Below are 14,923 nucleotides of genomic sequence, written 5' to 3' on the forward strand. Positions count from 1 at the left end.
GGACTTCTTTTTTTTTGTTCCAGGTACGTATAAGTTATGAGGGGTAAAAATTGAGATCATCCAACAAACTGGAAGTTGTAAGTCCGAATTATGTATTTATGGGAGAAGAAAATGAATTTTTCTGAACAAGGCGACGCATCAAATTAGTGATGCTTTCTTTTTCTGACCTGGCCGCAAGTGTAATAAACATAAACACCAGTGAGAATGTGAATTTAAACATCCTTCATACATATATTAGCTACGCCGTTTTTAAATTTATGTCGACTAAAGGTTTAGGTACAAAAAAGTATGAAATTGATTTAAATTTTTGTAATAAAGTATTTAAAAAAAAAGTATTCAGTAACTTTTTGGTATTACCAGTTTGATACTTTTTGGTTACAATTTGCGACTTTGTCAGTTTGATATTATAGTTGGTGATAATTTAATACATTTGGTACCAGTTTGATAGAAGTGAAATTGCAAAATCGACCCCCAATTTGATAGAACATGATAAAAATTTGCAGCCGTTTAATAACAATTTGCTTCTTTCTGGTACCAGTTGAATATTATTATAATTATATTTAATATGTGAGAAAAAATGACTTTTCGGTTTTGAAAGGCGTCGCATCAAATTAGAAACACTCTTCTTTTTTCTGGACCGGCCAAGTCTAATAAACATAAACACCAGTGAGAATGGGAATTTAAACATCCTTCATATATATATATATACATACAATTCTCAAGAGTCCACTCGAGGTATTTCCCATGAATCGAAGATGCATACCTTTGTAAATACGCGCGCGAGCCACGTAATCCTGCGTTATATGCGTCGAGGTAGAAAATATAATGGCGCGGACCCCATAGGTACCTTCGCATTATGTCCGAAGAAGGTATACCCATAGCACGCACATACACCCTCCGTCAATATGTGTACACACGTTTTGTATAAACGTGTATGTGTCTGTATACACGCAAATATAAATACATACATACACACATTTGTCTGCGTATATATGAAGAGTGAACACAATAGCAAATGGTATTCTATTATTCCAGTTGGACCTTCGTCTATACGCGATCTCGGGGTCCATGGAATGCAAGCACGAAATCATTCTCCGATATCTCACCGTTGCTCTGTGTGTCCCTCTCTTCCACTACCATCACTTCGTCATCATCCACAACCACCGTGACCCCAACCTAACCTGCGACCATCGACAGTCATCCCCCTTCGCCTATATATGGTCCCGTGTTCCCCAAGACTGACACGGTCATTCGTCACGTACTGGTCTAATAATCCTCTTTACTTCAACATTTCCCAAGTACAACATTAATTATGGCGTGTGGTTGATGAGCTTCGAATGTGAATCCCCTTGACCACCCAGACTGACAACAAGTCCCCAAGTTGTCTTCCACGAGTTTTTTTTCGGAACTTGCAAAATTGAATTTAGTAAATCGATTTTCCGGTGCTATTGGCATGAAAATTGCGAGTACTGTAACAAGCTTTCGGTGCATAATATTAGTTGTATTACTACTAGTGTTGCTAGTAATACTGCTAACAAATAGTGAACCAAAAGCTTCTGGAACAGTAGGCAAAGTACTGAACTATAAATCTTTGGTATCACCAGTATTGCCAGTATTTGGTGGTATTACTACTATTCCTGGTACTTCTATAGTATTACTGCCACCAAGTACTGAATCAAAACCTTTTAGTTGAATAGACAAACGACTGTAAAAAATTTCATCCATTTAAAAAAATGTTCTATGTGAAAGGATTACCGAAAGTAACTTCTGGAAATTTTCCAGAAGTAATTTCTGAAAAAAATAGAAATCTACTTCGACACTATAGCTTTTTCTCATTTTATAATACCTGTACAGATTTAATATAAATATTTTTCGAAAAAAAACCTGTTCCTTGAGTTAATAGAATTTATTTCCTCAATTCACCTTAAAAAAGTTTCATGGTCGAAAAATGAGGAAACGCGCTTTTGAAACTCACTTGACATGTTCTCGCACACCGAATTTCCGTTCGTGAATATAAAGCCTTATCTAAAAAGCCGTCACCGTTATGCCGATAAATTAGACTCATTTTTGCTTATCTCACCAGCAATACTTTATCAGTCATTAAAGACACCTACGTTCACCAAAAAAGAAAAAGTAAGAAAAAAACTAAGATTCACTGATGTAGAAATTTCTTCCCAAATTGAACCACTTTTCAATAAATATATCTGCATCAGTATTTTACATTTAATAAATTTAATGCCCAAAAAAAAGATTTCGAAATTGTTTCCTTAAAGGGGGAATGAAATTGCCATTCTTCTTCTAAAACAAGAATTTCAATTGTAATTTTAAAGAATAGATTTCAACTCTTTTGCTTTCATTTAGAAAAAATTCTCATTAAACGAATACTAACAAATTCAAAATGGCGGATCCACTATGGCGGACAATAGAAATTTAAAATCAATTTGATTCGCATGAATCTTGCTACTCGGGGGTTTTCAAATTTACTTCAAACAGACTCAGAAAACCGTAGATACCGTACAGTTTATAGATATTTATCAAATTTCTCAATTATGGGTCTCAAAGAGTTGAACGAACTTTATTTATAATAATCTAAGCTATACCTAATCTAAAAATAAAGTTTATACAAAAAATGGAGCATTTGATTTAAACACAATGTTTTAGAGTGTAATAAGATGTCTCCTAATTTAGAACTAGAGGAAATAAAAAACAAAAAGACATGAAAACCGTTTCATAAATCACTCCTCACGTGTCAAACTCATCGTCAAACTCGAGTGATATACAATTTAAACTTTAAAGCAAAAGTTAGAATTAAAAATTAAATTAAACAAATGGTAGTCATCTGAAAAATATCGAAAACACGCAACACCCATAAAAAGACTACAATGCTTGTATATGTATACATGTATACAGAGGGGGCTCAGGATCGTTGGGACTATTTTATCCAGACGCATAAATCATAGGCATAAGGTAATGGCGGGAGGGAGGGGGGAGGGGATTCCCCCGCCTTAGAAACTGGTAACAATGACCTAAGCTCCCATAAAGTTTAGATCCGGCACTAACCCTTCGAATGGCATATATCGCTGATAGAATCTCCCAGAGCAACTGTTCCAAATAAAATACGAACCACGAGATCTATAGGGTCAGTTTCGCATCACATGGAAAATAATATAATAATAACAATTTCAAAACGTTCCAGGAATTTTCTCCCTTTGTCGATCAATTACACACATATATTATTGAAATAATAGAGATAAAATTATTTCATCAAATCTAATTTTTGAATCGTCTTTTAAGTCAGATGCCAACTAAATGCATATACATGAAAAAAAAGTTCCAAAGGCGTGAAAAATCGATTTCTTATATTTTTTTTTGGTGGTATTGTTCAGTTTGGACCGATGTCGATTGTCAGATAGATTAACTAATGGCTAATGGATCCATCTCTTTGGAAGTTCGTCTCGAAAACTCAGCATCTTTTTCAGAGAGATGCTTTTGGTTACCTCTGTATGAATTGATATAGGTGTTTTCGATTCATCTTTGAGCAAAACAAAAAAAAGAAATGATGATGAAGAAGAAGAAGAAGAAAAAAAAATCAATGGAGGAAAGAGAAGAGCGAAAAAGATACGATCCATTCGGATCATTGAGGTGTGTCCTCATCGTTTCGATATATCCTATTCGAGAATAATAATCAACGTTTTCAATAGACTTAAAATGATTCAATGATTAATTCTTTGTGATCGATACCGGACTGTGAATAGCAGTGTTTTTATATTCAGAATTGTCCTTGACCTTTGAGAAAAAAGTTCAAAACAAAAAAAAAGTGTATATACATGAGAAAAATGTTTTGTCTGAGTATAACCAACATTATTGTGTTCGGTACCAAACAATTTGGTTGGTATTTAAATTATTTAAATGAGAAAAACAAAATCTTTGTTTCAATCAGTTTTTTAGAATAACAAAAACATTTTGTTGGTATTTAAATCATTTGGTTGAGACAACCAATATAATTTGGTTAACACAACCAAAATTGAACAAGACACATTGTTGCAGACAATAAACCATCTTTCTCATAATTCATAATTATATGAGAATAATTTGAATCATATTTTTCATGTGATTCATTTACCATAAAAGCTGTTTCAAACAATAGAGTCAGCTTGAACTCTAAAACCATAAAAGCAGTTTGGTTCATTATCACATTTGTATGTACCATAAAAACCCCACTTCTTATATTGGTTTAAAACACGATAAGTATACAATAATCCGGGGTTCCCCTTTCTATTTTGAACAATAATTCAAAAAAAAAAAAAAATCGTGTTATGTAAACTCTCTCTTGAGTCATTTCCATAATTTTTATCTTCTTATTCAAGTTATTTATTACAAGCATTAATCAAAAATAATATCTTGCTGTTCTATATAATGTAACGGGGGGTTAGAACAACCCTCTTTAAAAACTTATTTATCTGCCTTCACATTTTTTAAAAATCATTTTACTTTTCACAATTTACAAAATCTTGTTACTCAAAAACAATACATACTTCTATGAATTAATTCTCTTTTTTAACATTTATTTTGTAAATTAATTAAAATTATATTTTAAAGTTTATTTTATAAATTAAAATTATAAAAATTAAATTATAAAATTAAAATTATAAAATTGTTTTATAAATTCTTTTCGAAAATTTATTTTAAAAGTTTATATTCTAAAATTAATCTTTCATCCCTAGTGTAAAGAAGGTTCAAAAGGGTTGATACAAATATTTAATTTTGTTTTTCCCTGACTTTTACCTGATTTCCAGACAACATTTTCACTTTTTCCCTGACTCTAAAGAATATTCTGATTCACTCTAAAAATTATTAGATACTCAAAAATGTTTTGTATTACATTTATTTGCAAATTCTCAAAAAAATTCAATTATTAAAAAAAAAATAAAATAAAATTCGTTGCAAAAATTCAATTATTTTAATAAATGATAAATCGATTATTCGGAAATTAATTTTTAAATCAATTTTTATTAGAAAATTCTACGAAAATTCAATTATTTAAATTCAAAAATAAATAATTTATTGAATAATTGAATTTTTGTTAAAATTGAATTCTCATAAAGAATTTTATCAACAAATTTTTAAATAATTGAATTTTTTCGACAAATTTTAATAAATTTTTTAAGAATAATCACATTTTTCTAGAAATTCGGTTAAAATTGTATCAAAAATAATTGAAGTCCTGCAATGAGTTTTATTATTTATGAAAATTGACTTTTATGATCGTTTTTTTATTAAGGGCTTAGCCCAGTGTAGAATCTTAAATAAATAAATAAATTACTGAGAACAGTTTTATTATTTTTAAAAATAATTGAATTACTGCGAAAAAATTTGTAAATAATTGAAATTCAGGGAAATTTTTATTATTTATAAAAAAAAAATTAAAATCATGACGAGAATTTTTTTTTTACTTTTGAAAATAATTGAATTTCTGAAAAGAATTTTCTAACTCTTGAAAATAATTTTATTCTCTTGAATAATATTGTTATTTATGAAAATAATTGAATTTTGCAAAGAATTTTATTAAAATTCTTGAAAACAATTGAATTTTGGCGGAGAAATTTATCTAGATAATTGATTTCTTTCTAAGAATTGCGTTAAAATTTTGGAAATAATATTAAATACAATATTAAAAAATTCAACTAATTTCAACAGAATTGAAATTAAAATTGTAAAAACAGTAATTTAAATTCTGCGATGAGTTTTATTATTTATGAAAATAATTAAATTATTGAGAAGAAATTTGTAAAAAATTATAAACATAATTGAATTACTGCGAAATTTTTATTATTTATGGAAATAATGAAATGTTTGCTTAAAAATTGTATTAAGATTTTTTTTAAATAATTGAATTCCTTAGGAAAATTTGATTAAAATAGTAGATATTTAAAATCATTGAATTAAGGGAAATTTTTGAAAATAATTAAAATTTTGCCAAGAATTTTATTACTTTTGAAAATAATTGAATTTCTGCAATAAATTATATTTGTAACTTCTTCAAAATTCAATTTTTTTAATGTTTTTAACTAAAATTCTTCTATAAATCCATAATTTTTGACAATTAATTAAATATGTATTAAAAAATGTAACTAATTTCAGAAGAATTTGAATTATTAAAATTTTTTAAAAAACTAAGTTCTATAAAATTTCTAATTAAATTCATTCAAAATTGAGTTTTCTTATGAATTTTAAAAATTAAATTTTTTCCAGTACTTTTACTAAAAATCCCTGACTTTTCCCTGATTTTCCTGATCTGTGGCAACCCTGTTCAATTTCCATATATAGGTCAAAGTCAACACCGCACTTTAAAATCTGGTTCAAAAGGTAATTGAAATATAAAAGTGATATTGAAATAAATTAAAGAGACTTTTGGTTAAGAAGGGAAAAATAGTAGATATTTGACAAAGTCAGCAAGAATAAGTTTCACTTCCCCCTCCACCCTCTGGCCATAATCTGATTTCAAGTACTGCTGGGATTATGGAAGGCAAAGATTTAATGCAATCTCTCTCGAAACGAATTGTCGTATAAATGGCAAAAGTGTAAGAGAGAAAGAAAAATGGCAAAAGTATAAGAGAGAAAGAGAGAAAGAGAGAGAGAGAGGAGTCGAGAAAAGGCAAAAGAATGAGTGGGAGAGGAAAGGAGAATCTCGTTGGTGTAACGTCGATAAATTTGTGAGGCGCGATTATCGAGCCATTAGACTCCCCAAGCGTGAATCATCCCCCGAAATGCTCGGCTGAGCAAACATTGTCTTGATGCGCACCCTACACATATATATGTTGTGTCTTCCTACATATGTGGCATTCCCCGAACCAAGGGATGTTTTCCAAGTTGGTTTGTCACACCTGCCCAACTCGAACCGATGAACTCATTGACTATGAGCTTCCGCAATACACGCGATTACTATATATATATACAAGTATATATACATTGTTTCATTTCAACATATCAGCTCCACCACCTGCCCTTCAAAAATTACAACGTGTATAGTCTTTAAATCAATTTGAAATTATTGACCGGAAGTTTTCTGTTTTCGTTTAGATTTTAAATGATGAATACAATCGCTTTTAGATATGATTTATTTATAGTTGCAGTATGGTTATACTGAACCAGGAAACGGATTGACGTTATAGTGTTATTTTAATGTTTTTAAGTATCGAACCAAACTTCCGGTGCTACTGATAGGTTTACCGACACCTAGTTTTAGTGTCCTAACTTTTATACTTCTGCATTCAACTCCTAGCTTTACTGTTCTAACTTTATTAATATTCTAGTATACTACTATACTATTCTACTATTAGTATATATTCTACTACTATACTATTCTACTATTAGTATATTATACTATACTATTCTACTCTAATTTTACTACTTATATGACTTTTAGTAGTAATACCAGTTCTGCTGAATTGTCAGAAGCGCTAATACTGATAGTACTCGTATTACTCATATTCAAAAGCAAAAAGTCAGTCACTAATTCGAATCAGTAAACATTTTTACAAATTCAAATTTAGAGAGCAAGTTAAACTATATTAATTTTGTTCTTCGCCCTTTTAATATTCTAAATTATAAATTTATACAGCGCGCTTTTCTTGAAAACTTTTTCAATCGACCCTGAAAGCCAAGAAAAGAAAGAGGAGAGTTCTGGTCAAAATTCCAACTAGGGATTGCACAGCGATAAAAGTTGGCCTGCTGCTGTTCATGATTGAGAACATCACCGGCTTTCCCGTCAATTTCTAGTACTTGAAAAGTTACGAGCGCTGATGTTGAAAACTTCCTTCGAATTTACCTCGTAAACGTGCAGCGAGTAAAGCGGAAACTTGGCATCGGAGAGTTAATCCCTCAAGCTAGTCTAGCACTTCCTGTTAGACGGATAGAGTACATAGTGCCACTGAGATTTAGAAACTAGAAGCTCTTTTTTATTGCTTTCAACTTTTTGACACAATGCGAAGAAGGTGTGGTTTTAGATGTCACAGTAAAGAGGGGAAGGTGGGGGGGGGAGAGAATTTTAGGCTTAGGAAAAGAGAAGATGACTCGTTTTAATAAAGTCAAGTCACGCTTTTTGAGTTCATAAATATACCCTCTCCATACACACTTATTGAAAAAAAAGAATGAAATCTTTAAAATGTGTTCTCAAACATATATATAGGGTCCTTGAACGATGACCCTTACAATCCGTTTGTTACACATCTTTCCTTCTCTTTCTTCCCTTTTTTTCCTTGCACCGACGAAAAGCCGAATACAATGGACAATATTCGAGTAAATGTAAGGTAGTAGGAATACGTACTTTAGAGGAAAAGAGACACACATGTGTATGAACATCTGACCGTCCTATTGAAAACCAGCGAAATAGAAGTCTTCTGCAAATATTGATCTATGCTCGAGAACTTTTCTGAATGTGGATTACTTAACTTCCTTGCCGAGTCAAAATCCTATGCATACAAGATTCGGTACCCTAGGCGCGCGAAAAGTCGGGTTTTTTTCATCCTCTTCTTTTCAACTATTATTATTCATTTATTTGCTGTGTCAACATTTGGGAATTGTTGCTGATCAGTTTTTTATATACTCGTGGCAGGTTTTTTAATTTGCATTCATATTACAGTTCTCTTAATTCCCACTAATTTCTTATTATTAAATGTTATGGTTAAGTCTCTGTCATTGCTAACATATCACCATTCTTTTGCTATAGAACTATTTCTATAATTCTATAATTTTAAAAAGCATGACATTTTAATTTATTTTACACAGTTTTGCTAAGAATATCAAATTGAGACAAAAAACGAATTAAAAGTGTTGCGAAGCAACATTTTGATTCGTTTTTTGTCTCAATTTGATATTCTTAGCAAAACTGTGTTTACAAAATTTTCTTCAATTTTAAATGAAAAGAAAAAAATTTAGCCAAATTCGCAGTTTATTGAAATGATAAATAGAACGAAAAAAAAATTCAGTTTGTTGAAATGCTAAATAGAAAAAAAAAATTCCAACTAAATTCGCATCAAAAAGGGGGGCAATCATCCAGGATCGATTACATATTTACAATTTGAATTTTAAATAGAAAAAAATGTGTAACGACTGGGAATAAATTATTGTTTTATATACGACTGACCTTACTTTCACCAGTTCGTTATTATAACGCGAGGGAAGCTTATGCTGAAGGCGCTAGAATACAAAGTGGCTAATGACTAATATGATCGAATGAAATAACTCACTAGTATCAGAATAATCCAAGATTAATAATCCCAGCAATCAGCAACAGTAAATAGAAATATTAAAAAATAATAAAAATGATAAAAGTGAAAGAACTTAAAAATCAAAAATAAAATTATACTACTTATATTATAATTACTACTATACTAAACTATACTATACTACACTGTTATACTATATGTAATATAATTATACGACTAATATTATTCTTCGGATTTTTTACCTAAACGGCTCTTCTCTTTTAGAATTCTCTGTTTTTTACCGAAAAAAATTTTTAATAGCCGTTAAGGCAATATTTGTCAAGAAATGTAAACGTGATATATATAATCGTTAACCTTGGAACGTTTTAGAAAACAAAACAAGAAAATTTTGTTGAGTCACTATTGTCCCGTGCGAGGGAAAACAAAAGCTTTTTCCAGTTTCGAACAAAAAAATCCAAAACACATTCTTTTTTTCGTTTCAGGAGAATGACTATTATCGTAAACGAGACATCACTACTATCGGTTGTGTGTTGCACTATAAATGGGACACAATGGCCTAAAAACTTCCGGTTTAGTGGAAAAAAAACCCTCATAAATTTTCACGAATTCTTGAAAAGGATGAGAGAGAGGAAACATTTTTTCGGCACCCGTTAATGTAATATTGAGGGTCGTCTATATATATACATGGGTACAGCACTTAAAATCATCAATTTTAAGTTTTTCAAGGGAGATTTTTATGTTACCACGAACTACAACCTAAACATCGATATCAAAATTTTAAAACATCATTTATCATGTTTCTTTTTTCGATCAATTTTTCAGAAAAGTAAAGTAATTTTTTTTGGTACATATGGAAAAATTTAGGGTATCATTTTATTTTTTTACTACGCAGTTTATTATTGTAAGAGCGCATATATCAAAATATCTATATATTTCTGTTATTCTGTTGATGTGTCATAATTATAAAGATTCGAAAATTTCTAAATTAAACAAGAGTCATCTGTTAGATTATTATAATAGAGAAATAGAGAGCAGATGTTTCATTATATTTACTCAAATGTTAATAACAGTTGTTGACTATAACTTTTGCAACACGAAAGAAATATTGTATAATTTACATAGAGGAAAATATTCCTCCTCGGGCTAAGAAAACATAATCACGTAATACAGTATTTTTAACAAAGTACTATGAGAGAAACATAAAAGAGTTGTTCAAAATCTAAATTAGGAATAGGGGTAAGCGAACCCCTTCTTGAAAACGTTTACGATTTATGATGACGAGGGGTAGGAGGATGGTTAATTTTATGTGATATCACTTAATAGTTAATGGGTTTTCTCGTAAAATAATAGTTTAGAAACAGAATTTATAATTTTAATTCAACGTGAATAAATATTAATTATTTCGACAAAATTAATTTTTGAAAACATAATCCTCCGGTACATAAATTATATAAATAATTTATGTAATAATTAAAAAAGTAATAATAATAAAGAGTGATAATAAAAGATAATATTAAAAGAAATAGAAATAAAACAAGTGCGTAAGTTACATATATTACTTTAAATGCTGAAACAGTTCTCATTAAGCAAGAAGAATTCTTATTTAACATGATTTCTATCTGACTTTTTTTTCATGTAATAGAATTTTTTGTTTTTTTTTTTATTAAGCAGAATTCCCATTCAGAGGAATTTCAAAATTCAAAACAAATTTCAATTCAGCAAAATTTACATTTTTTTATTTAAACTGATAAATTTGCCAAAAAATGAAATTTTCATTTAACAGAATTTTTTGGTTTGTGAATTTTGATTAAACAAAAATTGCATTTAGCAGAATTTCTAGTAGATTTCAATTTCTTTTAGCAAAATTCTCAAACAAGAAAATTTTGGTCCAAAACAATTTATGTTAATTCAAAATTTTTTTTAAAGAAAATTCTTATTTGGATAAATTTATTTTATTCAATGTGAATTCCATTAAGCAGAACATTTATTTAGCAAATTTTTCCACAAAATCGAATTCTCAAAAGGCAGAATTTCTATTTTACTCCAAGTAATCAAATTGCAGTAAAAATTATATTATGCAAGAATTCTGCCAAATAAAAATTGGTTAAAAAAGAAATCCCACTAAAGAGAATTTTGCTAAATAAAATATAATTTCAATAGAATTTAAACTAAATAGATATTTGGCTAAATAAAAATAAGCCAACATTGTAATTTTGACAAAAAGGAATCCCAAAAACTATAATTTCGGTTAAATAAAACTAAAATTGAATAAAAAACCAAGCAAATATAGTAATTCTTTTAAAAATAAATATTTTTTCTATAAATTTGCTTTGATCAAACTTGCTGTTAAATTTTAATTTTTTTAATAGTTCGAAATTCTGTTAAATATGAATTCTCGTTAAAGGAAAGTTAAATAAAAGTTCAAATAGAAATTTTACTAAATAAAATCTGGTGCAAATCGAAAATCTCCTAATTAAAATCGGGTCCGAATAGAAATTCATATAACTGGAAATTATATTTAACAAAAAATCCATTAATTGATAATTGTGTTAAATAAAAATTCTGCTAAAGAAGAATTTTGCAAAAAAATAATTCTTTTGAATAAAATTTGTCCCAAATGGAAATTAAGCTAAACTGGAAATTCTGTTTAACGAGCAGTTGAGTTAATGATAATTGTGTTAAATTAAATATTTGCCAAATAAGAATTCTGCCAAATAAGAATTTTGCCAAATAAGAATTCTATCAAATAAGAATTCTGGCAAATAAAAATTCTGCAAAATAATAATTCCGCCAAATAAGAAATCTGCTGAATAAAATTTTATCCAAACAAAAATTAAGCTAACAGAAATTTTTGTTTAACAAAAAATCAATTCACTAATAATTGTCTTAAATAAAACATCTGCCAAATAAGAATTCTGCCAAATAAAATCCAAGTGCAGCTAGAAAATTCAACACAGTAAAATCGCAGTTTTATTTCAAAAATCACTCAAAACAAAATATTCCCAACTAAAACTTCCACAAAACAAAAAATTCCATCAATAGAAAGTAATGTAAAAAATTTCACACCCCAATAAAAAACAAAAATCTAATTTCCCTAAAAATTGAAAAGAATTTAAAGTGAAATCTCGTAGAAATTCGTCGAATTAACTCCGAATTAGATAGAACAACTTCCAACTCGTCTGGCGTGTGAGAGGCACAATGCCGAAGAAGTAATCGCGAGGCACACAAAGTATAGAATTCATAGCCTTCGTACAGCTTCGACTTGAGTCGGTAAAAGTCGACACCCCTCGGGTTCAACCACGGAACTCGACGCGAGGAGAGACGAACGGCCACGACAGTTCCCTACAGTCAGGACAGACGCGTCCGCGATTCCAAACGAGGAGGTACCCTGTCTCCTTTCTCGTCGGTTTCCAATACACACGAGTACCGCAAAACATTGCTCCAAAAAAAAAAAATCCCAGAATACACTTTTTTTTCCCCCTTACTTTTATTTAATAAAAAGTTTTACTTTTCCAAAACAATATTTTTCTATAATAAAATTTCCAGAAAAAAAAGTGTAAATACAAAAGTGAAGGAAAAATTTTTCAATCAGTGGAATAACACAATTTGCAGGCTCTATACAAAAAGGATGAAACCCAAAGGACGAAGCTGATTTTATCGAAATTAATTTTCCTGTCATGTGGAGGAGTTACTCTCCTCCAAAATAGTGGTCATAGAAGTGATTAAAAAATTTTTGTGAAAAATAAATCATCATCAAAAAGTGGATTTTTGGAAAAGAGTAAATAAAAAAAAAATTTTTTTATTGAATAGTGCAGTGTGTTCCGTAAAGGGAACAAAAAGCTCTTGTCGCACCTTAAGCGTCGGAGCTCTCGCGCGACGCGAAATTCATGCGGTCAGCATCCTCAAGGATTTGAACATTTTTTTTCCCTTTGGATCCGAAATGAGAAGAATGGCTCATCAAACCGACGGTTGGCTCCAACTGGGCCAGAGGCAACGGAAGTAAAAAAAAATCCAAGTGTCTAATTGGTACTACAATTTTTGGATAACTTGAAATTGTTTTGTGCTCAATATTGGATAACGGCAAAAATGCAAAGGATTTATTAGAAAAGAAAAATAATAGTGATGTTGATGAAAAATTTGAAATTTCGGGTGAATTAAATACCAAAATTAATAATTTAGTGGATGTGGATGTGTCGTGTTGTTGGAAAGTGGTGGACGACGAAGTCGGAAGTGGTGTGTGCGTTAATTGGTGATACAGACGGTGTTCGCACTCGTTCTGTTTATTACGATGATTTCCACGTCATTTGTGACCCTGGTGTTCCTAGTGTGCCTTCAAACGGTTCTACTATCAACCGTGAGCAACTGTGCGAAAACAATCAGCATGCATTGGAACACAACAAATTCCATGTAAGTGGTTACAAAAAACAGCAAAAAAAAAAATACCAGTCTTTTGTTGCAACTTGTGTTTTGTTAACTCTCCCGTCGCTTCACGACTGTACTCTTTTATCGAGTGAATTTCTCCGTAAGCGATCACTTTATACTTTTCAATGGAAATCCCAACACAGTAGTTTTCCACTGTTAAAACGAGTTTTAATACCAAAGTAGTAAATACTCTGTTTCTTCACGAAGGCTATTTTTCTCTCTGAAAAAAAAGTTGTGGTAAAATATCCTGTTCACTTCAATGAGCTTCTTTTTCTTAAGAAGATCGTTTGCGCTCTATGGCTCTTGTCAGCGATTCCCAATGACGGGATGTTGATGAATGAATCGTGGAAAATTAACACCCGTGAGGTTGTAAATAACCGGAAATTCAAACTAAAATTAGTTGAGGTGGTAATTGCGAAAACGTCTTCAATTTTATAAAGTTCTTCCCGTTTTAAAATAATTATTTCCCATCTTCCTCTCTTCTTCTGCATTCATCAAGGAATTGAAAATTAGCATAAGAATTAATTCAATGTCCACTTGTATGCTAACTAAATAATTAAGATTTTCTATCTTCTGAAAACTTCCTATATTCATCAATAGGCAAATAAGAAGTCAGTCTTGAAATTTTAGGGGAAAAACTAGTTTACTTATCTGTTTACAAACACTAGAAGAAACCTTGCTATTTCTTCTTATCAGAAGAACCGAAGATGAAATCGTACTCTTCTTGGAAAAAAAGTCAAACTTCTAAAAATACCCACTTACAATTTGTTCCAAAAAAAAAAAATGAAAAACACACCTTTAAAAAAATATTCTAAAGAATAATTTCCTCGTTAATGTATGAGTCGCCTCTTTGTAAATGTAAATTCTCTTTTTTAAAGATTGTAATTGAGCATAAAGAAAAAGTTGCGTGTCAGCAATTTTGTATACCCTTTTTTTTTAAGTCGGAACAATAATATAGACGATAAGAAGCAAGGCATGCAAGATTTAAAGAGCCGCGGTTCTTAAAAGTGAATCGATTTCACATGCTAAACATGCTATTCGAATTTTCCAAAAAAGCATATTAACTCTACTCACAAATTTTTGAAATAACATTTAATCCTTGTGGGAATTGACAATTATTTAAATTCCTAGAGAGAGAGAAACAATTCTTGTTGCATATAAAGAAAATCTCTCTCTCTCTCTCTCTCCCCCTTCTCGATATGCAATTTAATTCAAGAGGATTCAGCTTTAATCAAATCGGTGTGCCGCTTACATTTAATTTTTTTCTCATTCCC

The 14,923-nt window shown here is 30.2% G+C and overlaps 1 protein-coding gene and 1 long non-coding RNA gene across 3 annotated transcripts in view; one reads left to right on the forward strand and one right to left on the reverse strand.

The window, feature by feature from the left end:
• LOC122512392 overlaps positions 1-14,923 on the reverse strand; it is a 209,786-nt gene that overhangs the window by 138,504 nt on the left and 56,359 nt on the right. The gene's annotated exons all lie outside the window — the stretch shown is intronic.
• The window catches only part of LOC122512390 (ephrin-B3), a 46,114-nt gene continuing 43,750 nt past the window's right edge, over positions 12,560-14,923 (forward strand). The window contains exon 1 of the mRNA XM_043628181.1: positions 12,560-13,634. Within this exon, the coding sequence (XP_043484116.1) occupies positions 13,516-13,634 (119 nt within the window). The 5' untranslated portion in view covers positions 12,560-13,515. The remainder of the gene's footprint in view (positions 13,635-14,923) is intronic.

Source organism: Leptopilina heterotoma, unplaced genomic scaffold (assembly GCF_015476425.1).
Source record: "Leptopilina heterotoma isolate Lh14 unplaced genomic scaffold, ASM1547642v1 Lhet_98, whole genome shotgun sequence".
Classification (NCBI taxonomy): Eukaryota; Metazoa; Arthropoda; class Insecta; order Hymenoptera; family Figitidae; genus Leptopilina; species Leptopilina heterotoma.